Source organism: Camelus bactrianus, chromosome 19 (genome assembly GCF_048773025.1).
Source record: "Camelus bactrianus isolate YW-2024 breed Bactrian camel chromosome 19, ASM4877302v1, whole genome shotgun sequence".
Classification (NCBI taxonomy): Eukaryota; Metazoa; Chordata; class Mammalia; order Artiodactyla; family Camelidae; genus Camelus; species Camelus bactrianus.
The window spans coordinates 35,589,717-35,617,066 of NC_133557.1; the positions used below are offsets into that span (position 1 = coordinate 35,589,717).

At 47.4% G+C, this 27,350-nt stretch overlaps 1 protein-coding gene across 3 annotated transcripts in view; it reads right to left on the minus strand.

Moving 5' to 3' along the window:
• The window catches only part of KIZ (kizuna centrosomal protein), a 90,844-nt gene extending 85,536 nt beyond the window's left edge, over positions 1–5,308 (minus strand). For 2 of the 3 annotated variants that reach the window (XM_074347796.1, XM_074347795.1), the window contains exons 1-2: positions 5,140–5,308; positions 1,030–1,092 (exon numbers count right to left, since the gene is read on the minus strand). In XM_074347796.1, coding sequence (XP_074203897.1) covers positions 1,030–1,092; positions 5,140–5,228 — 152 coding nt within the window. In that variant the 5' untranslated portion in view covers positions 5,229–5,308. The remainder of the gene's footprint in view (positions 1–1,029; positions 1,093–5,139) is intronic. The other variant, XM_074347797.1, reaches the window with a different exon arrangement.
• Positions 5,309–27,350: the final 22,042 nt, after the last annotated feature.

Sequence of the window (27,350 nt, forward strand, 5' to 3'; positions counted from 1 at the left end):
GGAGCTTGAAAGGTGGCAACGGCCACGGACCCTCCAGCTCTGGGCCCACCTGTGAGGCCACAGCATCTCCAGCACTGCTGTCTCCTCCTGTCTCTTCCAGAGCCACCAGAACACACAGCTGCCTACCATGAAGTATGGACACAAACTTACAACCGAAGGATCACTTTGAAGATGAGAAAACAGAGGGGCCTGATGAGTGATTTGCTCTTACAGTATTCTTGGTTTCTCTCTCTTCTGGATGAGAGGTTTTCATTTTGCGCTCATATTACGCTATGGCTAAGTCACAAACTTAACTCTATCATAGCCAGAAAACCTTCATGTGAATAATAAAGGTGGTAACTTTTGGCTTATGGATAAAGTTCAGTTTCCATAAAACAAAAAAAAAATTAAAAGTTTGCTCTTATAATGGAAAAGAATCTGAAAAGAAAATATGTATGTATGTACATGTATAACTGGATCACTTTGCTGTACACCAAAAACTAACACTGCAAATCAACTATACTTCAATAAAAATTTTTTTTACGTTTGATCTCAATGTTAGAGTAAATAACCTAAAAAGGATAACACATATACTATCCACGGCTCAGAATAGTTTGAACAGTCATTGTCATACACCCACAAATGAGACATCCACGCAGCCCTGTCTACAACAGTTTGTTGGAAGGTCACCTACAGTAATTATGCCTTAATCATCACACAGACTCAGTGTGTTTAAATTGTGACCAAAAAGGTAAGTAAGACTACAGTGCATCTCATTCTTAAGATAGTTAAGCAAAATAGACTCCTGAAATAATAATGCAAATACCAAATAATGAAAATACAATCATTTTTACCTTATACTTTAATCAAATTGATTCTTACATTTGATGCTGATTACATTAAGTTGCAGTGTTTACCTGAAACAGTTACACATTAGAAATAAGAGAATGGTAACAGTACTACAACTATGTTATTTATAACATACATCAGAGTTAAATTTTAATTAATATATGCAAATTGGTTTTAAAACTTTCTGCTATCATATCTTACCTGCATATGTCAGATTGATTATATTCATAGAGTTTCCTTTCCAGGTCCAGTCTCTTCTTTTCACTATAATATAGAAAGAAAATATTTTATGAATTAATCATACTGATCAGTAACAGGCAGTCAGATTTAGAACACGATCTCCTTTGAAATCACACCTTTGTGAGAAAGTTTCCCTGGTCTAAGAAGCAGAAAATGCCAGCTGTGTTTGAAACTCAAGATGCAAAAACACTAGGGAAGTCTAAAAAGCGAAAAGGATACCAATATGCAGCAAAAGGAACAGGATTCTCAAAGAAACAGGGAAATGTATAAAAGGCTGGGAAGCAGGTTGATTCATTCAGCAAGTATCATGTCTTGAGGGCCACGAAGATCCAGGCTCTGTTCGAGGCCTGGAGACTGACTGACATGGTGAACAAGCTAACCAAGGCCCCCACCCTCTGGCAGTGACATTCTAGAGGGAAGAAGAGACAATAAACAAGATAAATATGCAAAATACAATATGGCCAGACATCTCTGAAAGCGATGGGGTGCCACCAGGTCTAGACACAAAGCCTCCATAAATCCATCCCAGGCTGAAGACTGCTGGCTGGCTCTGCTCCAACCAGACAGACCTGGGCAGGGCACAGGCAGTGCTGTGTTAGGAAGAGGCCTCTGAAAAGCAGACCTGGCCTTGCTCATGGTTAGCAGAGACCAGGGCCCCTAACACCATTACTTCAAATTTGGGGCATTTAGCCTGTGATGTCCAGGTGAGCACTGGTAGTAAGCTGGAGGACAGAGCTTACTTCCACACCTGCACACCAAACCTGGGCAAGAAGCGGGGGAACTCGGCAGCAGAGGAGGTGGCAGCAGCAGAAGCCAAGGGCTAGGGAGCAAAACTGCTGAACAGGAAGCCATCCCAGTTCCAAAAGAGCCCCTGGGAGGTGACATGGACAGTTGGTGAAATCTGACTGGGGGTCTGTGGGTTGGTATACCAATGTTAGTTTCCTGACTGGAACGGTTAAATGGTGCTCATGTAAGGCAGTACCCTCATTTTTTTTGGAAATACACACTGGAGTTTCTGGGAGTGACGGGGCATCGTATCTGAAGTTCTCAGATGGTTCAGGAAAGTTGAGTGCTTTTATAGACAGGCAGATAGACTGAAAGGGAAAAAAGAAGATGTAAAAAAATGTTAAGAGTTGAGGAATTGGGTGAGGGGAATATTAGAGGTCTTTATTCAATACTTGCAACTTTTCTGTTGCAAGCTTGAACTTATTTTAAAGTAATTTTAAAAATCACCTTTGACCTCTAGTGAAAAAGGATCAGTTTTTACGGGAATCCGTAACCTCCCAAGCAGCAGTTCTTCTCAATAATAAACATAAAACTTCTTTGTTCCTGCTCTACCTTGAGTACATACAGATATCTGCTGGTCATACTTCTCTATTATGACACTTCAAACACTGAAAAATCACAAACACATCATCATGGCCTTCTGACTCCAGGCAAAAGGATGCCAACCTCATGAACTCTCACAGGTCACCTTCCAACCATATCCACACCACAGTGTCCCAATGCTGACTCTCATTTCTACTCTAAAATCAAGACAAAACAAGATATTTACCCCAATAAAAGGCCAGAGAAAGGCTTACTGGGAGGATCATCTGGCAATTCCTGCATCTTAAATCTCTATTTCAGAATCTTTAAACACCCAGCCCTGGCACCTATACCTGTAGGCCCTGGTTTCAGTCACCTCTAGCCCTGACCTGGACCTTTCAAAGTTTTACACAGCTGGGTGGTCTGTAAAGAGCAGCCGCGGGGCTTAATTTTTTCCTTCCAAGCCACTTGTTATTCTGTTTTTGTCTCAGGTAACACTGCAATGACCCACCTCTAAGAGGAGCAAGACAGGGCAAGTTGTTTTTATCTCCCACTCCCCGGGTGTGTCCAGACTGTCAAGGAGCTGTGACCACCCAGGGTTGCAGCCTTTAAAATGATTGGAGAGTTTTAGGAACCACAGTCCTTATGGTCACTGGAATTGGTTAAAACAAACAAACAAAAAGGTACATCCAAACACTCAAATAGGACACAGATGATGATAGACATTGCTCACCATTTTCAACTTTTTTACTTTACGGCTCATAGCTCGACTAGAGGAAAAAAAAAAAAAAAAAACCTGAGGCCTTACTTTATATATTACTCAACGCCCCTCATTTCTGGTGAAGAACCAGGTCAGAGAAGCTGAAAGACCTGCCCATGGTCACACAGCCGCTCCTGGCCTAGATTGTAGATTTCCATACTTCTTCTGCCATTTCCTCTGAATCCACAGTTACTTGCCTCTGCACTTACCAGCTAGGCCTTAGAGTAAGCTACAGACTTTTAAAATGAAAAATGAATACACAAAGTAACAGATCTGTACTGCCTTAAAAATAAAACAAACCTCCAAATGCAGAACCATGAATAGGCTATAAAATTTGACTCAAATTCCTTATATAATTTCAACAGCCTCACCTGCCTTAATAGTTAAAGTATTAAGTGTTATAAACATAAAGTGAGTAATAATCATCACAGTCATTATACCATAAGGACTATAAACAGCCAATCGTTCCCAGCACGGGAAGCAAAAATGATAACTGAAATTAACTTAGTTTTTAAAAGATGCCATTTGAACCAGTAACAGTGGAAAATTAGAACTTGGGTTAAGAGCTACAAATAACCAAAGGCCTGAGGTAACTAAGCTACTCTTTGACCGGAACAGAATCAAAGAGCACTTTAAGGGTATACTGATGAACCGAGCGGCATCTTGTCTCTTAATTATCAGGTATGTGCAAACACTTAATAACACCTCTGAAATATCACACTGCCTCTTTTCCGCGTTGACTGGAAAATGGTCATTATTTAGTGGCAATCCGCGGCTACTCGGCTTTACACAAGACATTCACAACTCTGGGACACCAGCTGGTTGACTTGGGGATTTCTTCATTTCTTCCATTCTTTCATCATTTATCAAGCCCCTCCCCAACTTCAGGTTCTCTAAGAGGAGCTAAAGATCCAGCTAGATGCGGTCCCTGTCCTCCTGGAATTCTCAGTCTACCCAGGGAGCGAGTCACTTAAGCCATTATCCAGAAGGGCTGTAAAGGGAGGGCACGTAAGTTAGGAAATGGCGGATGGGTACTTGGCGCAGGAAAGGCCCTGCAGGAAGTGATTTCTTCAAAGCTGCAGGTGAGGTGAATGGGTGAGTGAGCAGCCACATGTCAGGAAGAAAACAGGACGCAGAAAAGGGTTAATTGGTAAAAATATGTGAGGGTAATTAAGAAGGCCTGTGATGGACGCTCTATAAACATTCGACAAGAATTAAATCTAGCACAGGACGAATACAATTACTTTTCAAAGCCACTTACTTCTGCCTTTACCTTACGTGTAATTACTGTCATTTTAGAATTGTCACACACAGCTCTCCTCTTCACTAAAATGATTCTGCAGCTTTTAACACTCATTAAACGTTTTGTTTATCAAGAGATCCAAAAATCTATTTCCTTTCCTGTCAACTAATGAGATTTCCAACTCCAATTAATTTAGCAGCTAAATATTAATCCAACAACTTATCTTTTATGTAGTTATTTACAGTAAATTGTTTTATAATCTTCTCTCTTCAGTGGTTCTTATCGCTCATGTCTTAATCAAGAACCCCCTGACGGCTGGACTTCTTAATCAAGAACCCCCTGACGGCTGGACTTCTCTCTCTCTCTCTGGAAATTTCCCCCCTTCCTGGCAGATCTGGCCCCCAAGGTCTCCTGCATGTCAACAGGGCGTGGGTCTCACACACAGACACACACTCGCTCTCCCGCCGCGCTCCCGGCCCTGTCACCGCCGAGGCGGTGCGGCCGTCAGGGCGGGATGACAACCTGAGGAGGCCCGGGCGGGGCGTGTAGCGGGGCCTGCCTGAGAGTGACAGGCAGGAGAACTCCCACTCTCGCTCCGGGGCAAACCCGGCGACGCGGCCGCTACCCCCGCGCAAGCCCTCCAGTGAGGGGACGTCTCTGGTCAACTAAGCGCTCCAGGCCCCGCCGTGACCCGCGGGCGGGGCAGGGCGGCGGAGCCCCGGGCCGGCCGGTCCCCCGCCCCGCCCCGGGGAGGCCGTACCTGTCCCGCAGCCCTTGCTGGAGGCGGCCCAGCCTCTCGTAGTAGTCTGGGCTCGCCTGGGGCGCAGACGGCGCGGAGGCCCGACGCATCCTGTCGAGACGCCGGCTCCTCAGGGTAGCGGAGCCCGCGCAGTCCAGACGACCGCCCCACCATGCACCGCGGGTAGACGCGCGCCAGACGCCGCGCAGGGGGCGGGGCTGGGCGGGTAAGTGGGCGGGGAGTCAACCTCCAGGGGCGGGGCGGGGCGCCGAGAGTGGGCGGGGAGCTGGCCCGAAGGGGCGGGACGCCGTGGAGGGGCGGGGCAGCCAGCCTGGAAGGGCGGGGCGTCCGGGGAGGGGGCGGGCCGAGGCTGCAGGCAGGTAGTGGAGAGGCGGCCTTGGGGGATCGGTCCCCAGCCCTCTCCGCCGCGTGAGTGGCGTCTTTCTCTCCCCTGACCGTTCAGAGTTCTCACGAGAGAGACTCTGGCCCTCCTCCTGGCGGGGGCCTTCTCTGAGGGCCAGATCAGCAGCCGACCCCGCGATCCCCGCCCCCTGGATAGAGAATGGAGGCCGGGCGGGAGTGATTCACGTGATCATTTTTGTCTTTGGTCTCAGATTGCTTTAATTTTACAAGGTGTATTCTCTCCTTCCCTCCCTTCTTTCCAGAATTTGCTGAGTGCCAGCACTGTGCTAAACTTTTTCTCCTACTAGCACTTAAAGCAAAACAAAGCACAAAAAAGACAAAGACAAAACCCACAGTACTAAGCAAGTATGCTCAACCCTGACGGAAGAACAACCCCCTGACTTGAAAACCCAAGCTGACCCCGCGGCTGTGGCTAGGGCTCGGGTCACGTTAACGGTTGGTGAAGAGCAGAAAGTTGCTAGCAAATGGCTTGCAAGCAGACATGTGTGCAGACAGCTCGGTAGACAAACACCCTGTACAACACTTGGCGGGGACTCTACAGCCCCCTGCCTGGCCTCCAGTCCCTTCTTCCACTGCCCAGCCGTGTGACCACGTACAAATCACCCTCTTGACGTCCCGGGTTCCTCATATTACAGGGAGGCTGTTCCTGCAGGGCCCACCTATGTCCTTTCTGTAATGATGAGACTCGTTAATGTAAGTAGCAGAAGGGGGCCCAGCACACGGGAAGCATCATCATCATTACCCACGTAGGGGAAAAGCTTCTTGGAGATTGATAACCATATTCCAAAACCCACAGGGAGGAAAAAAAGAAACTATAGAATTTCTTTAGTTTCTTATTCTTCACTTCTTTTGTTTCTTCTCAGTCATTAATTTCACTTAACTCGTGTGCTAGGCGACAAACTAGTAAATAGATCAGCAGCAGCAGCAGTGGACCATTCAAAGCTCTGCGATGTAAAATTGACCATTCAAAGGCCAGACTTCTCTTCACATTTGCCAGGTCTGGAGCAAGAGTATGGATGGAGACTCTCACACCATCTATTGAAATGTTAAATAATTATAAATCAAGATGACAAATTGTAGATAAAGTATGTCCTCTCCTACCTTGACTAATGTGTCTCCATAAAACACATGGGAGCTCATATGACTCAATAACAAACAACCCAATCAAAAAATCAGTTGACATAAATAGAAGTTTCTCCAAAGAAGACATACAAGTGGCCAACAGGTACATGAAAAGATGCTAAACATCGCTAATTACTAGACATATGCAAATCAAAACTACAATGAGGTATCACCTCACACCGGTCAGAATGGCCATCATCAAAAAGTCTACAAATAATAAATGCTGGAGAGGGTGTGGAGAAAAGGCAATCCTCCCATACTGTTGGTGGGAATGTAAATTGGTGCAGCCACTATGGAGAACAGTATGGAGGTTCCTAAAACACTAAAAACAGACTTACCATATGATCCAGCAATCCCACTCCTGGGCTTAAATCTGGAAAAAATGAAAACTCTAATTCAAAAAGATACACACACCCCAATGCTCCTAGTAGCATTTTTGCAACAGCCAAGACATGGAAGCAGCCTAAAGATCCATCAACAAATGAATGGATAAAGATGTGGGGGGTGTGTGTGTGTGTGTATGTATATATATATATATATAATGGAATATTAGCCATAAAAAGAATGAAATAATGCCATTTGCAGCAACATAGATGGACTTAGAGATTATCATACTAAGTGAAGTAAGTCAGACTGAGAAAGACAAATATCACGTTATATCACTTATATAGAGAATCTTAAAAAAAAAAAGAAACAAATGAACTTATTTACAAAACAGAAAGAGACTCACAGACATAGAAAACAAACTTATGGTTACCAACAGGGAAAGGGAGGAGGGTGCGGATAAATTAGGAGTTTGGGATTAGCAGATACCAACTGCTATATATAATATAGATAAACAACAAGTTCCTACTGTAGAGCACAGGGAACTACATTCAGTATCTTGGAATAACGTATAATGAAAAATAATCTGGAAAAGAATATGTAGATTCATAAATGTATAATTGAATCACTGCTGTACAGCAGAAACTAACATAACATTGTAAATCAATTCAACTTCAATAAAAATAAATAAATAAATAAATAAATAAATAAATAAATAAATAAACAAACAACTGACCAACCACAGGAGAGTTTTGTTCTTTAACCCCTTTCCCATCTCACCCCTTAATTCTCCCCACCCTCTTCCTGCAGGCCCAGTCCTGCCCTGCAAGGGGCTGTACACACAGTCAGAAATGTGTCTCCCTCCTCCCCCACCCCACTCCACAAGTCCCAGCTCTGTCCTCACCCCCATCTCAGCCTCCTCTTGGCTGTTCCTTGGGCTGAATCGTAACCACACCAATGATGGTCACCCTTGCAGAAAGGACCCAAGTAACAGGTCTTAAGAGGCCTTGGAAAGGAGCAGGGATGTCAGGGTGGTGTATACCTGGACTGTGTCCTAGAAAGGTGTGTGTGTGTGTGTGTGTGAGAGACAGAGAGAGAGAGAGCTCCATGCAAGCATGTCCCCTGGCCCTGGGGCCTCCATGCCTTGTATGGAGCGGCATGGCCAGACAAAGCCAGAACAGGCTGTGTGATATCTAGAAGCCAGGGCAGGGGCCCTCTTGCCTGGATCTAAGGGTGGTACTGATGTTACTTTTATTTCATTGTTATATCAAATCATTGTATTAAATTGATCCCATGGTAGTGTGCAAAGGTTTACCTCACTGATTTTAGTGCAAACAGTATTTTGCTACAACCCTGGCAGAAAAAAAAATGCATGTTTGGTGATATTTTATTTAGGTCCATGTCTTCCCAGATTAGTTTTTAAGGGAAAAAAATCCCCAAACAACGAATGTAACTAATTATTTTCAGTAAATACACAAATGAAGCCATCTTTTAGCATCCCAAATTTTTCTTAGGCCATTTTAACAGAGTCTAAAATTAAATATAATTAAACAGTAAATAGATAATTCAAAATAATTATAATTTGCATTCTTTGCTTGATTTATTAGTAACACATGACAAACCTAGATGCAGGGTCTGTTTATTAACAATAACACCTTGCAAACTAAATGAATGTTTCTAGAGTATTTATGCTAAAATTATGCATTCTCAATGGCAACAGACTTAATAAATTTGGAGTTCTTCACTTAGAATATTTAATTTGCTGGAGCATTCTCTTTTAATATTGTTCTTAAATCCCTTTCTATTAGCAGAGATGATTTCTGTAAGCTGCTCTGCTTTTAGCTCACCTGGACCACAGGCCAACACGTCTGCTGGATGACCAGGTTTCCTGTAAGCCACAGAGTAGCTTAGCTGGACGTCAAGAGAAACATAGCCTCACCCACTTATGTTTCAGAGGAGGAGAATGGTTCAGGGCTCTCTGTAAGGGATTTGCCCAAGGTCACACCACCAGTCATTGAGGTCACATAAATGAGCCTAGTTCCAAAGATGGGTCCCTGATGCCCTGCTAAGCAAACATCAAGGAAAGCCAATGTTTGATCCCAGCAGCCGAATGGATCTTAGGGTGGCTTATATGAAATTGCTGCTGTTTTTGGAACTCTAAAACGATGGATCAATGAATGGAAAATTGATTTTGGAAATACATTGAAATCAGGATTTTACATTTTAGAATGTAAACGCCATACAATTTTACAATTAAATTCTGTGTATTTGAGTCAATAACTGCTTGGAAATTGTCTCAGTTTCCTAGGACATCCATAATAAGGTAGCACAAACCAAGTGGCTTAAACAATAGAAATTCATTGTGTCATCATTGTGGTGGCCAGAAGTCTGAGCTGCAGGTATCGGCAGGGTGGGTTCCTTCTGGAGGCTGTGAGGGAAAATCTGTTCTGTTCCATGCCTTTCCTCCAGCTCCTGGTGGTTTGCGGGCCACCTTCGGCTTTCCTTGGCTTTGGGAGGGCATCACTCAATTCCTGCCTTTATTTTCATGTGGCATTCTGCCCGTGTGTGTGTCCCCCCAGATTTCCCCTTTTATGAGGAGACCAGTCCTATTGGATTAGGGGCCCACCCTTCTCCGGTGTGACCTCATCTTAACCAATTACACCTGCAATGACCCTGTTTCCTTACAAGGTCACATTCTGAGGTCCTAGGAGTGAAGACTTCAACATAGGAATTTGAGGGGTGGGGAGGAGACACAATTCAAACTGTAGCAGACAGGAACATGGGACAGTATCTCATTTTGCAGTCACTACACAGAAATAGTAGACATTGCACCTTATACAGTTAGAAAATTCAGCTTATAAGTAGAGGTGACTCAAAAGCAGAAGGTAGGGGGAAAGTACGTGGTGTCACATGTAGACGTGTACGTAGCCCCTCCTGCCACGGAGCGTTTACACTGATGTAAGCATTTATTGTCTCATTTAAACCCCATGAGGGGCCTTTGAGGGCCCCACAAGTTTAAGCAACTGGCCTAAGATCACACTGCCAGTGTGTTTTTAGCCAGCTAGTGGTAGTGTTAGCATTTAAACACAGACCTCTTCCAATTCCAAAGTCCACTCTTCCCTATCCTCCAGTCTATATGGCCTTGAAACTCATTGTTTGATAGTTACTGATACTTTTGTTTTCCTTGTATGAGATGTGTAAAAATACATACCGTGTGACCCAGAAGGGCTTTTACACATACATAGTTCATCATTTGGGGATAGTATTCCTTGACATAATACGCACTTTCTACGTACTGTGATACAGCACTGTGTGATCACCATTCTGTTCATTTTTTTTCCTCAGAAAGACTACATTTCCCATCCTTTCTAGCAGTGAAATGGGTCTACATGACCTAGTCTGGGCAATGAAATATGAGCAGAAGTGACACAGCCACTTCCAGGTTTGCCCCCACAACTGTACTGTCTTCTCTACTTTTCATTAGGTGGCCAGTTGGATGTCAGAGGACCCAGTGGAGAACTCTGAGGCCCTGGAAGAAGAGTGAATGGCTGCAGAGAGCACAGGACTGTAACTTGGGCAAGAAATAAATCTTTGTTTTGTTGAGTCACTGATCTTTTGGGGTTGTTTGTTTCAGCAGCTAGCATTACTTATCCTGACCAATACACAAGCATTCCAAGCAATGATTGCACAAATACATCAAACTATCTTTCCACAACATTCTCAGTGAGGAATTTATGTGACTATCCAGATGGTCAAGGAGACTGCAGACCTGGAACTCTGAGATTAAGGGTCAGTGTCTGAGGAGAGAGGCCTAGCCAGCAAAGGCAAAGCTACAGTGAAGAAACATCTGAAACAGCTCTATCCACTGGGACCTTCAGCAATGATGGAAATGCTCTGTTCTGTGCTGTTCAATACAGTAGCCACTAGTCATGTGTGACCATTGAGCAGTTGAACGTAGCTGGTGCAACTGTGGAACTGAACTTTTCATTTTGTTTCATTTTAACTTACTAAAATTAAAATTTTAGAGAACATGTGTTTAGTTGCTACTGTGTGAAACAGTGCAGATCTAGAGATAAAGCAGAAAGATGTTTCAGCATGGTGAGGATGAGGGGGAGGTCACAAGTCACTGGGAAGTAGAAAGCCAGAACTAATAGATGAGATGCCATTCTTGGTGGGAGGTAATAGTGACCCCCAGGGGGAGTGTGATTGTCAAGTATGTGCCCACTTGGCAAGGCCATGGTACCCAGTTGTTTGGTCAAATACCAGTCTAGACATTGCTGTGAAGGTTTTTTTTTTTTTTTTTTTTTTTTTGATGTGATTAACATTTAAGTCAGTAGATTTTGAGTAAAACAGATTGCCTTCGATGATGTGGTGGGCCTCATCAAATCAGTTGAAGGCCTTAAGAGAAAAGAGTGAAGTCTCTAGAAGAAAAAGCAATTCTGCCTCCAGACTGCCTGTGTCTTAAGGGCTGCAACATCAACTCGTGCTGAAATGCCCAGCCTGCAGGCCTGCCCTCTGGGCTTCGCACCTACTAGTCCCCACAGCTGCGTACACCAATCTTTTAAAATCGACCAATCTCTCTCTCTCTCTCCAACTATAGATATATGCGTACCTTAGAAATATTGTGGTTTCGATTCCAGACAACCTAAATAAAGCAAATATCACCATAAAGAGAGTCACACGATTTTTTTGGTTTCCCAGCATATACAAAGGTTACATTTACACTCTACTGCAGTCTATTAAGTGTGCAATAGTTTTATGTCTAAAAAAAGTACATACCTTAATTTAAAGTATTTAATTGCTAAAAAATGCTAACCATCATCCAAGCCTTCAGTGAGTCATAATCTCTTTGCAATAGTAACATAGAAGATCACTGATCACAGATCACCACAGCAAATATAATACCTTATAAGTTTGAAAGATTGAGAGAATTACCCAAATGTGACACGGAGACATGAAGAGAGCAAATGCTGTTGGAAAAATGGCACCAATAGGCTTGCTCAGTGCAAGGTTGCCACAAACCTTCAATTTGTACCAAAAAAAGCAGTATCTGTGAAGTGCAATAAAGTCAAGACCAAAAAATGGGGTATGTCTGTGTATCTGTCTTATCTATCTATGTATCTGTCTGTCTGTCTGTCTATCTATCTACCTACCTGTATCAGTCATGCTGGTTCTCTTTCTCTGGCGAACCCTGACTAATACAGGAGGACAGGAGGTTACTAAGAGTGTTTTGCTCTAAGACATTTGTAATTGTTCATTTAAAACAATAAGAATTGGGTGCAAATTCCAATAAATAAAATGAAAACATAGATTTCCACGTTTTATTTCATATCACGTAAACCAACAACTAATGTGTGGGTCTCTAAAATATGCGTGTTCCACGAAAGCTAAATAAGAACTGAAAAACTGTATGAGTGGTTGTGAACGAGATGGGCTCACTCTGCCGCACAGCTCTTGCGTGCCCAGGATTTCCACTGAAGTCCTTGAATCTGTGCTTCCATGAGGTCTCCAGGATTATCCCATTGTTGACAAAAGGACTCCTCAGAGGTGATGGACTCGGAGCATCGAAGCCCGCACTCCTCTCCCTGCAGGACCGGATGGTGGCTTGGTTCCGCCCGGCAGGGGATGCTCTGCCTCCCTGCAGGTGCTGACGTCACGCGTGAACGCTCTGAATGCTGAGATTCATTTGGTGGATTTCATAATTGTTTGCCACTTGGATGCACTTCTCACCAGAGTTCAACAAGTACTCCTAACCACAAGGATTGGAAACAAAGGGATGCTCTAGGCTTGCTCTTAAAACTCGCAGGCAGGTTGAAACCACAGGGTTTTGCATAATAAACACCATTTAGTTGGGCGGCTCTGTGTTTGTGTTTACGGGGTGACAGAGTGCCGGATGTTGAACGTTCTACTTTTCACATCATCTGCAATTATCTATGGCGTGTGTCTTTGTAGACCTATTGGCTTCATTTCTTCCTGGGGCACCTGGGTGGTGACTGCCACAAAGAACACCCTCTTTGCTCCAAGAAGCACTTGCCATCCTGTCCTGGAGAAGTGGTAGAACACAGAGGCTGAGAATTTTAATGTATTACCACCTCCTCTTACAAGCTGTGTGACCTTGGGCAGATTACTTAACCTTGCTGTTTCTCAAATTCCTCAACTGGGAAATGGTGATAGTAACAGTGTCTTCCTCTTAGGCTTGTTGAGAGGCTTAAATGTGGTGATTTGGCCTGTGTGATGCCCTTAGCATCATGTCTGGTCAAGTTATCCTTCAATAAACATAAGCAGGTATCACTTCTTAGAAGGCGGGAAGAATATCCCTTTGAGAGATGGGGAGAGTCATTGGAGGTTGTATTTACCCATTTTTATGTATAATTGTGTGTATCTGCAAATCCCCAACTCCCAATTTATCCACAGTTCATCACCACAACTCAATTGTATGTCTTCTACAGAAAGACTGGATTTGACATTCTTCAGCCCAGCTCTGGGACCAGAACCCCACCAGAAGACCACCCAAAAGTACTGACTGATGGGAAATTTTAAGAAATTGAGGTATAGTTCACATATCATAAAATTTACTCTTAAAGTGTACAATCCAATGGTTTTCATCATATTCAAAGAGTTGCACAACCATCACAACTATTTAATTCTAGCATTTTTATCAACTCCCAAAGAAACTCTGTATCCATTAGCAGTCACTCTCCATTCCTCTGGGCCCCCAGTACCTGGCTACCACAAGTCTACTTTCTGTCTCTGTAGATATTCCTATTCTGAAAATTTCACGTAAGTATAATTACACAGTATGTAGCCTGTGTCTGAAGAAGATATCATTTTCTCAGTGTAATAGGATGCTCGTTATGAAAGCTAGCTTCATGGGTGGGGAAGGTATAGCTCACTGGTAGAGCATATGCTTAGCATGCTTAAGGTCCTGGGTTCAATCCCCAGTAACTCTAATTTTTAAAAAAGCATATTAAGAAATGTGGAATCTAAAAAAAAAATGATACAAATAAAAAATATCTTTTATAAAAGCATCAAATATGAAACACTTAGAGACAAATCTGACAAAAGATGTGAAAGCTCTGTGCACTGAAGACTGTGTGTATATAGGTGAGAGACATTAAAGACGATCTAAATAGATGGAGAGAAATACGGGTCAGGAGACCCAACACTGTTAAAATGTCAGTTCTCCCCAAACTGATCTATAGATTCAATGGAATCCCAACCCAAATCCCAGCAGGCGCTTTTACAGAAATTGATGAGCTGATTCTAAAAGTCATACGGAAAAGAAAAGGACCTGAATAGCCAAAATAACTCTAAAAAAGAAGACAGTTGCAGAAGTAAGACTGATTTCAAAACTTATTACAGGGCAACAGTAATCCACTACCCTGCTGAAAAGGAAACCGTCCCACTGCTCCTGCACAATTTGGGTGGAAGAACTCAGTGGACGCACGGAAGCTGGAAGGTGGGTGGGACTGGGCGTGAAGAGGTCTCAACCTGAACCTGTCCTGGGCCAGTCTGTTGCCTGTCGACTTTAGCACCCCAATGCATTCAAGGAAAGGACCTTGTACTTACTGATTATATGCTTGCTGATTTTCTGGGGTTTGTTGTAATATGAGGAATGGCACTCTTTCCAGTTCTCTGCATCACCCAGCAGAAACTGTGAATTGATGGAATGAATTTTAAGTAAAAAATAGAGGGAATGAAACGATTCAGGTGTCTAGAAGTGACACTATGAAATGAAGAGAGAGAGCCCTGGGGCAGCTGGATGTTGAAAGGTGTGGAGAGAAACAGCCTGTCGGGAAGCACAGGGGCACGAAGCCAAAGCTCTCTATCACTTCCCCGTGTTCAACACCCCACGAGGGTCCTTCTCCAGCACTCTCTAAACTGCCTACCTTTCTAAAGCCTGACTATTTCAAAGCTGAATTCTCCTTAGGAATACATCTCTAATGAGCATGTTTGGAAACTGTGACAGTATTATCTTTGGGCAACAAAAGGACAGAAGGGGAAAGAATTATCTGCGAGGGAGCGGAAGAGGAACACAAAGATTTCCCATGACCCCTCAAAGCTCAGAGAATGCACCTGGGCATTCCAAGAGCAGGAGAATAATTGGGCCTCATGTTATTTCCATTAAAATATTCAACTACATCTCCGGAATATTTTGGCCACATCATCAAAGCAAATGATTACCTCTTATCCTATAGAAAGCCTGGAGACAAGGTCAGTGTCATTGTGTTTTTCAAAAGCATCAGATAAAACCTCCCTTGTCATAAAACCACAGAAATAATTTATGGTTTCTTTGAGTAACTTTACAGCAAAAGCGAAATAAAGCCTCTTTAACCTTAACTTACCAACTATTTAATTAACTCTATAACCTCTTCACGTCCTACAACTTCCACCGTTTAGGAATTGGTCTATAGTATCTTATTTCATTTTTATTAATTGTTTCATATTTTGCTTGTCTTGGTCTTAATATAATGTGTACTATCAACTTATTGACAGCAAAATAGTCCTTCTGATTAATGAGTCTTGAGATTCTGAGAGCAGGAACGTTTGAAGGGACTTAAAAGGTAAATCTAGAGGATAGTCACTGCAGGGATGATGACACTGGTCCAGAGAAGTAGGATTTAGTAGACAATGTCAGATTCTGTTCTGATTAGCTACTGTTGCATGATAAATGATTTTTTTTTAAAAGATTTTTAAAATTATCTTTCATTCTTCTGTGAGTTGACAGGGCTCAGCTGGGTGGTTCTTGCTTGGGTCTGTATCAGTAAGGATTCTCCGGAGAAACAGAATAAATTATATATACAACTGTATAATTCTTTCTCTCTCCCTTCATTCCTTCCTCCTTTCCTTCCTTCCTCTATTCTCTCTCTCTCTCTCTCTTTCTTCTTTGGAATTGTCTAGAAACTCAAGCTGGAGCTGATGCATCAGTCTTGAGGCAGAATTTCTTCTTCTCCAGGAAAGCTCAGTTTTTGCTCTTAAGGCATCATGACTGGGTGAGTCCCACCCACAGTACTGAGGATACTCTTCTTACTTAAAGTCAACTGATTTAGATGTTAACTACATCATCTACAAAATACCTTCACAGCAACATCTACATTAGTGTTCATTTAAATAACTCAGTACCCAGTACCATAGCCTGGCCAAGATCACGCATAAAACCATGCCGGGTGCCTCATATGGTTATAGTCAGATGTCTTCTGAAGGCTCTCTTGGGCTGGACGTCCAAGATGACTCACCATTGTGGCTAGTGGTTGATACTGGCTGTCAGCTGGGAGCTCAGCTGGGGCTGCTGACCAGCATGCCAGCCTGTTCCGTCTCCAGGTTTGGAATTCTCTCAACATGGTGGCTGGGTTCTGAGAGGGAGTATTCTAGAAGCCAGAATTCCAGGAAACAGGAAATGGAGCTGGGACAATATTCCACCATGTTTTGTTGGCAAAGCAGTCATGGGGCTCACTCAGATTCAAGAAGGGGCAGAAATAGATTCCACCCCTTGAGGGGAGAGTGGCAAAGGCACACTGCAGAACATATGGGCTGCGAGATTTAGCTGAAGACATTCCTGGAAAATACAACGGCACAAACAATTTCCATGCACGTTGGCCTGCCATCCAACCACCAGCACCCGAAGCTCTTTGCCTCAGAGCTTCTTTGGTGGCCAGAGTCTGCTCTGCCTCTTGTGGGGCAGGTCTGCAGCGATGGGAAATTAGCACCAAACCAATGGGAGAGCTGGATGCTACAAACCCCTTACCTCCCAAAGCTCCTGTAGCAGGATTAAGCTCCAGTTGCAAACAATGGTACCATGCTTGATAATTCAGTGTTTCTTGCTGTGTTTCCTTCCACGTTTGTTTTCCCTGCTCCCCCTACTGTGCTGCTTCCTGAGATCCCCTCTGAAAAATGTACTTGCCCTCTAATTTTTGTCTCAAGGTCAGATTCTGAGAGAACACAGCTCAAGTTATAGAGTAACTAGTCCAAGGTCAGAGCTAAACCTAGGGCTGAGTTGGCTCCCAGACAAGAATACTTCTCTTTTTTGCTGAATTCTGAAAGAGGTTCAGAATATTAAAGTGCTTAACTTTATTGAGTATTGGAGAGAGGGCTTAAAAAAGCGAAAAATTCAAAGTTGTGTTCGCTATCTTAAACAGATGTTTGGAAAGAGCACTGGACAAGAAGTCAAGAAATGTGGGTTCTAGCTCTTACTCTGTGAGTCATGAATAATGAGTCGTGTCCCTTCCCCAACTCAAGCAGTAATCACACCTCTGGCATTTCTGGGAGACTCAGATGGGATGATATCTGCAAAAGCAGAATCATGAAGAAAAACAGTCAAATGAATGGAAGGGATTAATTTTTCTCATTTTTGGTGGGTCCTTTAATAAAACATTTGTGTTTTAATTTTTTTTCACAAGCTCACATGGACTCTTTTTTTTCTTAGAGCACAGTGTATTTTTATTTTTATTCATTTAATTTTTTAATTGAGGTATAGCTGATTTACAATATTGACTTAGTTTCTGGTGTACAGCACAGTGATTTAGTTATACATATATATTCGTTTTCATTATAGGTTATTACAAGCTATTGATTATAGTTCCCTGTGCTGTACAGTAGGACCTTGTTGTTCAACTGTCACATGGACTCTTTTTTAAAACATTTTTTATTGACGTGTACTTGATTTACAATGTTAGTTTCAGGTGTACGACAAAGGGACTCAGTTATACATATACACACGTATAGATATTTCTTTCATATTCTTTCCCATTATAGGTTATTACAAGAAATTGAATACAGTTCCTTGTGCTGTAAAGTAGGTTCTTGTTGTTTATCTGTCACCTGCACTCTTGATCCTCATTCTGTACTTCAGAAGTAGACAGCTGCCTAGTCCACCAGCCCACTCTGTCTGGATAATTTCAGGTTATCCTGAAGTCTCCAGTTTTAAAACAAAGTCTTCAGATGTGACTTTCAGCAGGAGTTGCCCGTGGCCCACTCTAACTAGAGCCTTGTCTCAGGCTGGACAGCCAGGGTCTATTATTGCAGAACATACATAGGCATGAACTGCCTGGGTAAAGACATTTTTTTCCTCTGTTGGCTTATTTTTTTTTTTAATCACACCATATTAAGACTTTCCACCTCTTACTAGCTTTTTAGGATTTATAAATTTCACCTAGCAGTGTGTGTGTGTGTGTGTGTGTGTGTGTGTGTGTTGAGGTTTTGATACCCATCTCTTTGTGTTAGCAGGATAGAAAAATGCAGACAACAGATTAATAGGAGAGCAACTATCCCAAGAATGGCCTTGGACACATTTAATAATATCAATACTGCTCTGTGGTAAAGCATAACCACAGCGTCAAGACTTACACACTTATTTGCTAACTGAATTTATCGCACTTTCTGGTTGAAAAGGTAAAATGCAACCTACCTGCTAACGATTTTGAACACGACCTGGGTTTGACATTTGTTTTTATGCTATATTTTTAAAAGGGAAATAATTTAGTTTGATCTACGGTTTGTTTAGAAAACTTTGCCAACTTAACTAAATCCACAGCTACTCCCTGCAGGAATTGGCCTTGCCTTGCTAGACACTTGCCTTGGTTTATGCTAATGTGGGGAAAGTCTTAATCTGGGAATTACACATCTCTCAAAGACTAATTTCACAGTAGATATTTTTAAAAATGCTGGTTGACAGATTCCTACCTACACTGCCCTCTCTACAGGGGGCAGGGTGCTCCTTGGTTTACTGCTCTGCCGGTGTGTTAGATCCTGAAGGCCAAGAACTAATTATTCTCCTTTCTGCCACCAGAACAACTATTTATGACCCCTTTCTCCTTCCATTGCATGGAACCAAATCATATGAACTTTCATTTAATTGGTTTATTTACTCTTTAAAAAAAAATCCGTCTAATAGAAATAGGGAAGGGGGGACTAGAAAATAAAATCAATTTCTAAAAACAAATCTTAGAGTGAAACACTAATTTTTAAAAAGAAAGTTTTTTTTTTTTAAAGAAAGCCTCAAATTCAGAATTTAATCTGAAAAAATCCTTTATTTGCATCAATAATAGGCAAAAGACAAGAAAGTCCTCTTTGAGCTGAGGGGAAAGTTGTCCTTGGAAATGACTTCAGTGATAGGATTTCATCTGTATTTCAAAGGCATTAATTTCATACTGTCCGCAGTAGGTAATGAGGATGCACAAACACAGGTCAGATTCACCCTCCGCAAAACCCGCAAATGGAGATGCTGTCGATTGATACGCCCGCCGGCCGTCTTAATCATCGTGATCAAAATCCGAATATTCAGGAAAGGGGCCCGAGAGGGATGCTTTTGGATTTTTAACAAACCCTCGACCGAACTCAGAAGCCCAGCCTGCTTTTCAAATCTTTTTCCAGGCCTGAGACCCGTCCGCTCGCGTGGGGCTGGCAGTTTCTCGAGTGCTCCGACGCTCCCCCCTCGTCCCCCAGACCCAGACACTCCCCGACCCCGCGAGCGGGTCTGGGCTGTCAAAACACGCGGCGGCGTGTTGAGTCCCAATAACTCGCACGATGATTAATGAGCGGCTTGATAATTTAATATCGCGTGTGATTAAATTATAAGGCGTGGGGGAGGGGGTCTGGGCCGACACCGCCGAGCGAGCGGGTCTCGGCTGCGCGCAGAGCCGCGCACCTCCTCGGCGCAGCGCCCGGCGGGGCTCGGCGAGCGGCGGGTCGGCGCCTTCCCAAGGTCAGTGGGTCTGGGAGGGGCACCCGGGGGGGCGGGGGCTGGGGGGGAAGGGGTGGCTTGCAGTGGGGAGGGGAGTCTGAGCGGTAGAGCTGGGCGAGTGGCCGGCTCTTCTCCCGCAAAGGCGCGGAGGAGCCTGGAGATGGCCACAGGCGAGGGGAAATCTCTTCCTTAACTCCCCGCCTTTCGGCCACAGGGCCTTAGGAAGTCTCTGGGACCCCGGGACCCCTGAGGAGAGGGGACGCTGGGCCTGGCCCGGCTGGATCTCCCCCCGCCCCCCCCCCCCCCCCGCTCCTGGACTTGGAGAGGATTTCCCTGCAGGCGGGGAGGTGGCAGTCGGGTTGAGCCAACACAAGCCCCTTTCTCCTCAGGCCTCGGCCCCTAGTCCTGTCCAGTGCTGGGTGGGGTCCGCGCCAGCCTGGGTCCGGGCGCCTCCGGGAGGAGAGAGGGACTACCCAGCGGCGCAGGAACCTGAATCCCCGGGAGAGCGAAGGGGTGCTAGCAGAAACTCGAGGCGCATCTCCGGGGTTCCCAGCTTCCCTTACTGCGGCGCGCGAAGGCGATCTAAACCCGTTTGAGGTTGCTGGGGGACTCCTTGCTGTCACTCCCTTCTTAATGGACGGTGGACGGGCTCGGGCGTGACCACCCCTTCCTCCGGGAGAAGTGGGAGCGCGGGTTTGCAGGCGAACGCCCAGCATTGGCCTGCGCGGGTAAAGAGGCCTGCTGTCCTCACGCTGTCCCTGCCGCCACCGCGCGGTTCTACCCGGAGTGGGGCGGCGGCTGCTTTTGCTGCGGTGCATGGCGCCGGGGTGGGGCGGGGACGGCGGTCTCGGAGGGGGACCCAGACAGGCCACTCGCGGGCATAGGGAGCGTGGCTTCTCACTTCGTGATCGCATCCAAGGGCTTTACAATCAACCCGGAGAGGCCCTGGAGAGGCGAGATGTCCCCAGAAGCCCCTAGGAAACGGCATCCTGGCCCATTCAGACGCTGAGCAGAAGTAAGTGCCACGACCGGGGTTCCGGAGGGCCGGGTGAACAGGCTGTGCCCCGGGCCTGGCAGGACTACCGATGCTGGCTGGATTTGCAGCCCGGCGCCGGGTCCTAGGAGACGCCGCGGGCGGAACCCAGTCTACCCGTTTTCCTTCAGCCAGAGAGGCCCAGGAGGGGCCGTCTGGTGTCTGGTGCCTTGGGCTCCAGGTGCGGTGGCAGAACGTTCCCCACCGCCCCTGCTCCCCGCAGAAAGGGATCGAATCTTCCTCAGGGTGGTTCCTCCAATATGCGGCAATTTACCATCCTCCCCCAGCTTCTCTGGATACTTGCAAGAAGCTCCGAGAAAGGGGGAAAACAGAACCACCAAATGGTCTTGTAAACAGAGGTCACAGTACGGGGGAGGGGAGAGAAAAAAAAAGTTGTCTCAAAACACCCCAAGAGAATGTAAAAAATAAAAGCTGCCTGGCTGGAACAGAAACAAGCCACAAATTGGTTATAGTAGGTTCAGCCTGAAATGCCTCAGTTAGTAAGCACAGTGTAGGCTTTACCTACAATTCCGGGATATTCGGAACACAGAAAATGCTCCTTGGGAAAAAAGTCTGAACGGTGGGGTGAGGTGGAGGAATCGCCCAGAAGCCCCCCCTCGGTCTTGGACCGGGTGTGGCCCTGGACGCGCCTTTCTCCCGGGTGGGATGGGTGCGGCCGAACCCTCCTGGTCCAGGCCCGGAAGCTCCACAGAGGGACCGCTCTCCTTACAGTGCCTGAGTAATAAGTAAAAAGGGTTCCTGGGCCAGGCTGCTGCCTGCGCCCGCCTCTGCCCTGGGGATAGTTCCGCAGAGAGGCAGCCCCAGGTATCGCCAGAGCGCGCGCTGGCTGTGGACCCCGGGCGCCGACACGCCCCACGGCCCGACGTGGAGGTTGCGGACTGCCGCTTTCTCCCTGTTCATAAAATCACTCCTTAAATTTGCTCCTCGACCGTGCTTCTCTCAGACACAGCCACCCAAAACAGTGGCTGGGCCTACCGAGGACAATTTAAAAGCTCAGGGCCAACTTTTTCCACCAAAAGGTGCCACAGGCCGTGTTAACATCAGGCACCTGCAGACACAGTATCTTCTCCAGGAATTAAATTTGAGTTCTGGAAGCGGGACTGGGAAGATGCTAGACAGAAGAGTGTCCTTGGACGGAAGGACCCCGCGGTTGTCCGTATTGACATGGGGGGAGGGGAGAACCAAGCTAGGTTGTATTTCCCGGATTATCGTCAGTCTGTTGTCTGGCCTGACGAAGCCAGGACACTGTGAGGGAGATGGCAGTCCCCAATTTCTAATGACCCCCAAAGTTGCTAAAGGAGGAACAGCTCGTTTTATGCTTTCACCCGCAAGATCGCTCGCGTCTAATGATGTCGGACACCTGCAACATGAAGTGGAAATCCGTGGCGCATACGCGGGCACGGCTGGTCCAACGTGGCAGGACGCGAGCCCAGCCGCCTTCCCGCGGCCTCCCGAGGGCAAGTTCGCGCATTGATTTCGCCGCTCGCTCTCAGCCCCGCTGCCGAACGCCATTTAGGCCAAGATCGGGTATAATGGGAAACACGATCAGCAGACAATTACCCTTTCAGAGGATTCACTTCTCCTCACAGACACTGTTATTTGAGAAATAGGATCATTTGATTTCATATTGCACTAAATAACACCCAGCCGGTTCAAATTGCCAGTTTCTTAAAAACCGCCCATTGGAATAAATTGCGGCGGCCTCTTTTGCTTTTTAGGGCAATATGACGGGCACCGGGCACAACTTGGAAAAACAGCTACAAAGCCAGCTCGGAGCCGTCGCTATTGGTGGGAACGGCTCTGCCACCCCGCAGGCAAAGGCATTCAGCCACCGGACTTCCTGCCACCGCCCCCTCCGCCCGCCGATTTAGAGACGGTTCCTCGTGGCTTTGGGATCGAGATGCCCAGCCCTAGCCGCCCGGAGAAAGCGCCTGGGGCCACGCGGCTCGCTAGTGTCCAGCGGAGAAAGACGGAGGGGGCGCGACGCGCAGATTTCCGTGTGTTGCGCCTCGCTACCGACCGGGCTGATGTGCTTGGAGGCGGCCGAGGGTCTGGGGCTCCGCGGCCGGGTCTGCGCGCTCACCCTCGCGGGTCTTGGGTTCCTAGCTGGAGCCGCCACGGCCCCGCGCCCTGCTCCCCGGGCGCCTCCGGGCCCGCGGGCCGCGGCGCTCCCTCTCTGACCTCAGCCAGGAGCCGTGGCTCGCGGACTCCGACTGGGGACCAAAGAGGAAGGAACCTCGAGAGGGAGAGAGCGAGGCCGAAGGGGAAAGGGAGGAGGGGGCGAGCTCGAGTTCGCGGCACACTCACCGCCGGAGACGTTTCAGAAAGAATTAAGCTTTTTGAAGTTGGCCACGAGCTGCGCTTTAATTAACAATCTGTTCACTGGGTGACAGTTGTTTAGCTTGGTGGGGGCGATCCACCCCACCCTCCCTTTATAGAAAACAAGATTTGACTCCTCGGTGCTTGGTTCATTTGTACCAAGGGGCAGGGTGAATTTAAGATGGCCGGGGCCAGGGCGAATCTGCCTGTTGACATCTTTATTACATTTGCGTTAATGGACCTCACGAAGGCCGATTAGATTCTCCCTTCCCCGGGTAAATTGAAGGCCGCACCCCGGAGACACCTGTGCACCCCATTCGGGGCGTGGGCTGGAAGGACCCTTTCAGTGGGTCCTGAGACCGGGAGGAAGTTAGTCTAGGCCTTCGGGGATTTGGGGGTGGGGTGGGGGGAGGCTTTTCCCTTTCCTGGAGCTGGGAGGAGCCTAGGAGCCGGGGGGGGGGGGGGGGGGTTGTGGGCATGCGTCCAGAGGGGAGGTTACGGGCGCCTTGAGAGTGGAAACTAAGTTTCCAACGCTGGGGTTGGCGCAGACTTCAGCTCCGGAGCGGTGCGGGGTGGGTTGAGGGAAGTCGTGGGCGCCGGCCCTAGACCGGGTGCCGGGGGCCTGAGTGAGCCCGCACCTTCCACTGGGCCTTGTCCCACGAATCCTGAGCCGTGTTGCTCCTTCGCGTTTCACCCAGCCATCTCCCCCAGAAGAAAAAAAAGCGTCCCCCAAAAGGCCCCAGCGTGCCCAAGCCATACCCCGGGCCGGGTTGGGCCGCAGGCCTTCGGACCTGCCCTCCAGGCCTGGGAGGAGGCCGCGACCCTCAGCTTCGCACGCCGCCAGCTCGGGCGCTGCGTATGCGGATCCAAGGCAGGCCCGGGGCTGCCACCCGAGCCCAGGGAGCGCTCCGGTCCCTGCTCCATCCAGGCCCCTGCCCTAAGGCCCTCGCGTCCTCACTCCATGCCGCACTCTACCCCGCTCCCCACCTCTTCCCCGAGGGGATAAAGCTAGGGAACCCTTTTCTGGTGAAAAGAAAAAAATCACTTCCAAACGCGATAGCTGTTTGAGCAGGCAGGAACAAGGTGGTTAAATTCGGAGGAGCCGGGAAACTGGTCTTGACGGGCTCCAATCTTCTCTGCCCGCGGGAGTGGAACCGCAGAGCTACGGGTGGAACGGCCGCACCGCCGTCATCGAGACTCTGACCCGGGGCTGGAGCCCTGGAGCTGGCGGAGGCTGCTGCAGCAGGAGCCTACGCCCCCTGTGACCCCGCAGGGGCCTCCAAGGACGGCGTGGGTGGGCCTTTCCCTCCGCACTCACTTATTTCGGACCCAAGCAGGGGCAGCGCGTGAAAAGACGACCTCCAGCAGTGGGTGGGGAGGCCTGTGTCGTCCGCCCAGTCCCGGCTGGGAGCCCCAGGTGAGGGCGGTGAGCACCAGTTGTCACGGCTCGTGTGGGTTCCGGCCTCGGGGGTTGGCCGGGACTGGCCAGTCATCCCCTTCCTCACCCTCCCTGCCCCACCAGGGTCCACGCCCCCTGGTGCGGGCCCCCGCGCTCCCCGCCCTCGCGCGCTCTGCCTCCACGTCGCCGCGTTTACCAGCGCGTTTTGTTCCCCTTCGGATTCCGGACCGAGGGGCTGTAACCGTGCTCTCCTCCGACGGACGCTAATCAAGTAATTTCCCCATCCCAGCCCCATCAAATTGCTCTTTAGCTGTTGAACCGCGGAGTTTTGCTCGCCTTTTCACATGCTAATCACGCCCATTCAGCGGCTCTCGGTGGGGCTGTTTGTCGCGGGATAAATCTCCTTGTTTGCCGGCTGCATGATTAATTGATATTGTTGTCTGGCTTTTGTGGGGACCGCGAGGAGCTGAAAGGCGGCGCGTCGTGACTGCGCCGGGGGCCGCTGGCGACATCATCGGGCTGCCGAGGTCCCGGTGAGGTCGAGCCAGGGCTGATGACATTACGCGCCCGATTTGGTTTTCCTTATTAAGAAGATGATGAAAGACTCAGAGACCCCAGTTTTACAACCCACCACCGGGGCGCCGAAGCCACAAGCGCAGACAAAGCCCAGGCGTTTGCTCAAATCAGCGAGAAGAGTGGGTGTCACTTCTCCAAGCAGGGGACAATTAAATGCATTTCGGCCCACCCGGGGATTTCAGTAGGAGTTGGACATTGGAGCACAGCGTTGTGGTTTGGCTTTTCAAGCAAAGAATAAAATCAGCTTTTGTTGTTGTTGTTGGTGGTGGTGGTTGGGGGTTGTAAAGACGGGTTAAAATCCTTAAAAGATAAGGAAAGGAAGCCAGAGCTCAGATGCGGACCTTATAAGCAGCGGTCCGGGAAAGCAGCGCGGAGGCGCTCCCAAGCCTGACCCGGGTTTGCCAAGCGCGCGGGGCTTGTACCGAATAATCGCGCGCTGACGCTGAACTCGCAGGATCGCGAAGGCCCGCGTCCGCCCGCAGGCCAAGGTTGTATTTGCCACCACCCGTCTGTGCTCTTCGCGGTCTTTCCCGTCGCCCGCAGGTGTGCAGTCAAACCCACAAATTCCTGCGCCCTCCGCACCCCTCCCACCCTCTCCCCTGCGTCCTGGGGTTTTATCCTCTACCGACAACCCCGAAAACTTGGAGATTCAATTAAATAATTCCAGTTCCGCGGTGCTCCTACCGCCTGCTTATTGCAAATATTTCCTTTTTCGAGTTCTTAAAAAAAAAAAAAGGCAAAGAGAAGAAAAGAAACTGTCGCCTTCTCTTTCACTGCGCGCAGAGTAATTGATAGGCGCCGTCGGAGGTCAGAATTTGCATAAGAATTAAGAGCAGTAAATTAATTTAATATTCCATGCACATCTCCAATTATTCCTGGAGACCTTTGTCTCCGCGGCTGCCAGAGAGGGGATTCAGCTGCTCTTCAGCCAAACAACATCTGTGCGGTTAATAATTTGATAAACAGCTCATACAAATAGTTTCTGAATTATCTGGCAGCCCAATGACTATTCAGTTTGGAAACGTTTTGGCAGGGTCTCCCCGTGTCCTCCGAGAGCCTCAGGCGTCCGCCCAGACAAATGTCTTCTTATCTTTTAAACATCAGCAGACGACAATGTGTAAAATAAGTCATTTCATTAAGTAATAATTCTGCCCCTTAAAAAACAAAACATAACAAACAAACAAAAAAACCCTTCTTGGGTCGTCAGGGCGTCCACAGGTCATCTATTAAAGACCCTGAGATAGCAGAATTCCCAGCAGCCCCCTTGCCCGGGGACTGAGTGGAGGGGAGACGGGGGTGTTGAGGAGGAACTGGACGGGGTGGGAGCTCTTTTTCCTTAATATCAGGGATTGAAACTGAGGGACTGGACTTGGGCATAGAAACATCTCTGAGGCAAGGAAGGGGTCCTGGTGGTTCGCCCTGGAAGGGGGACACAGGAGGCGGATGAGAGGGAGACCAAGGTTTTGCTGTAGTGCTTCTTCCGGTCTGTAGGTAGTATTTATTCCCAAAATAAATACGTAAGAAACACACTGAGTAATCAGGCAGCGGGGCTGAGTTGTTTCAACTGAATACAGTCCTTACCTGACTGACTTCTCTCCATTTCTCCTCCTGGCCAGACTCCCTCCACCCTGCCTTCACCCCGGCCCACACCCCATCCCCCCCCCCCCGATGGCAGCCCCCCACGAAGCCCAGGTGCAGCAGCCAAAACGTGAAGCTGGCCCAGATTTTGAAAAACAAACAAAACAGACACTTGTAGAACGATGCCACCTTGCTGTCAAAACAGATCTGAGTTTAGACACTCGCCTTTGCTCTCCCTGTCTCTGCACTGAAGATTTCACGGCCGTGATTACGTTCCTTTATGTTTCTGCACCCATAGCACAGCCCTGTTCCCAGTATAAAGTCTAGAAAGGGAACACTGGCTCTTGAATGAGACCCAGACTGCTCTAATGTTTGCAACCTGCGCCCTGGGGCTCCATTTACTGCAAGTCTGTCTTTACCCTAGAATCGCTCTGCACCAACTTCGCTGTAACACGAGGTTGGCCTAGGACCTTCATCTCTGCCTACACGTTCCTACACAGCTGAGACATACACCTCACCCGTTCAGTATTCTACTTTCTATTTTCTGCACTGCTGACAGTCCAAGTACTTGAAGCCACTGAAGACTACCCCGAAGTCCCGAGGAGTGTGGAAGCAGTAATATGATAGAGCTTTGTCCTTGTGCTCTGAGAACCGGGGAAGCACTGAGCTTAAAATACAGCCCTTCAGACTATAGGTCTAAATATACAACTTCACAATGAATACAATGCCTGCCTGGGCTCAATGGAAGAATCACTTTT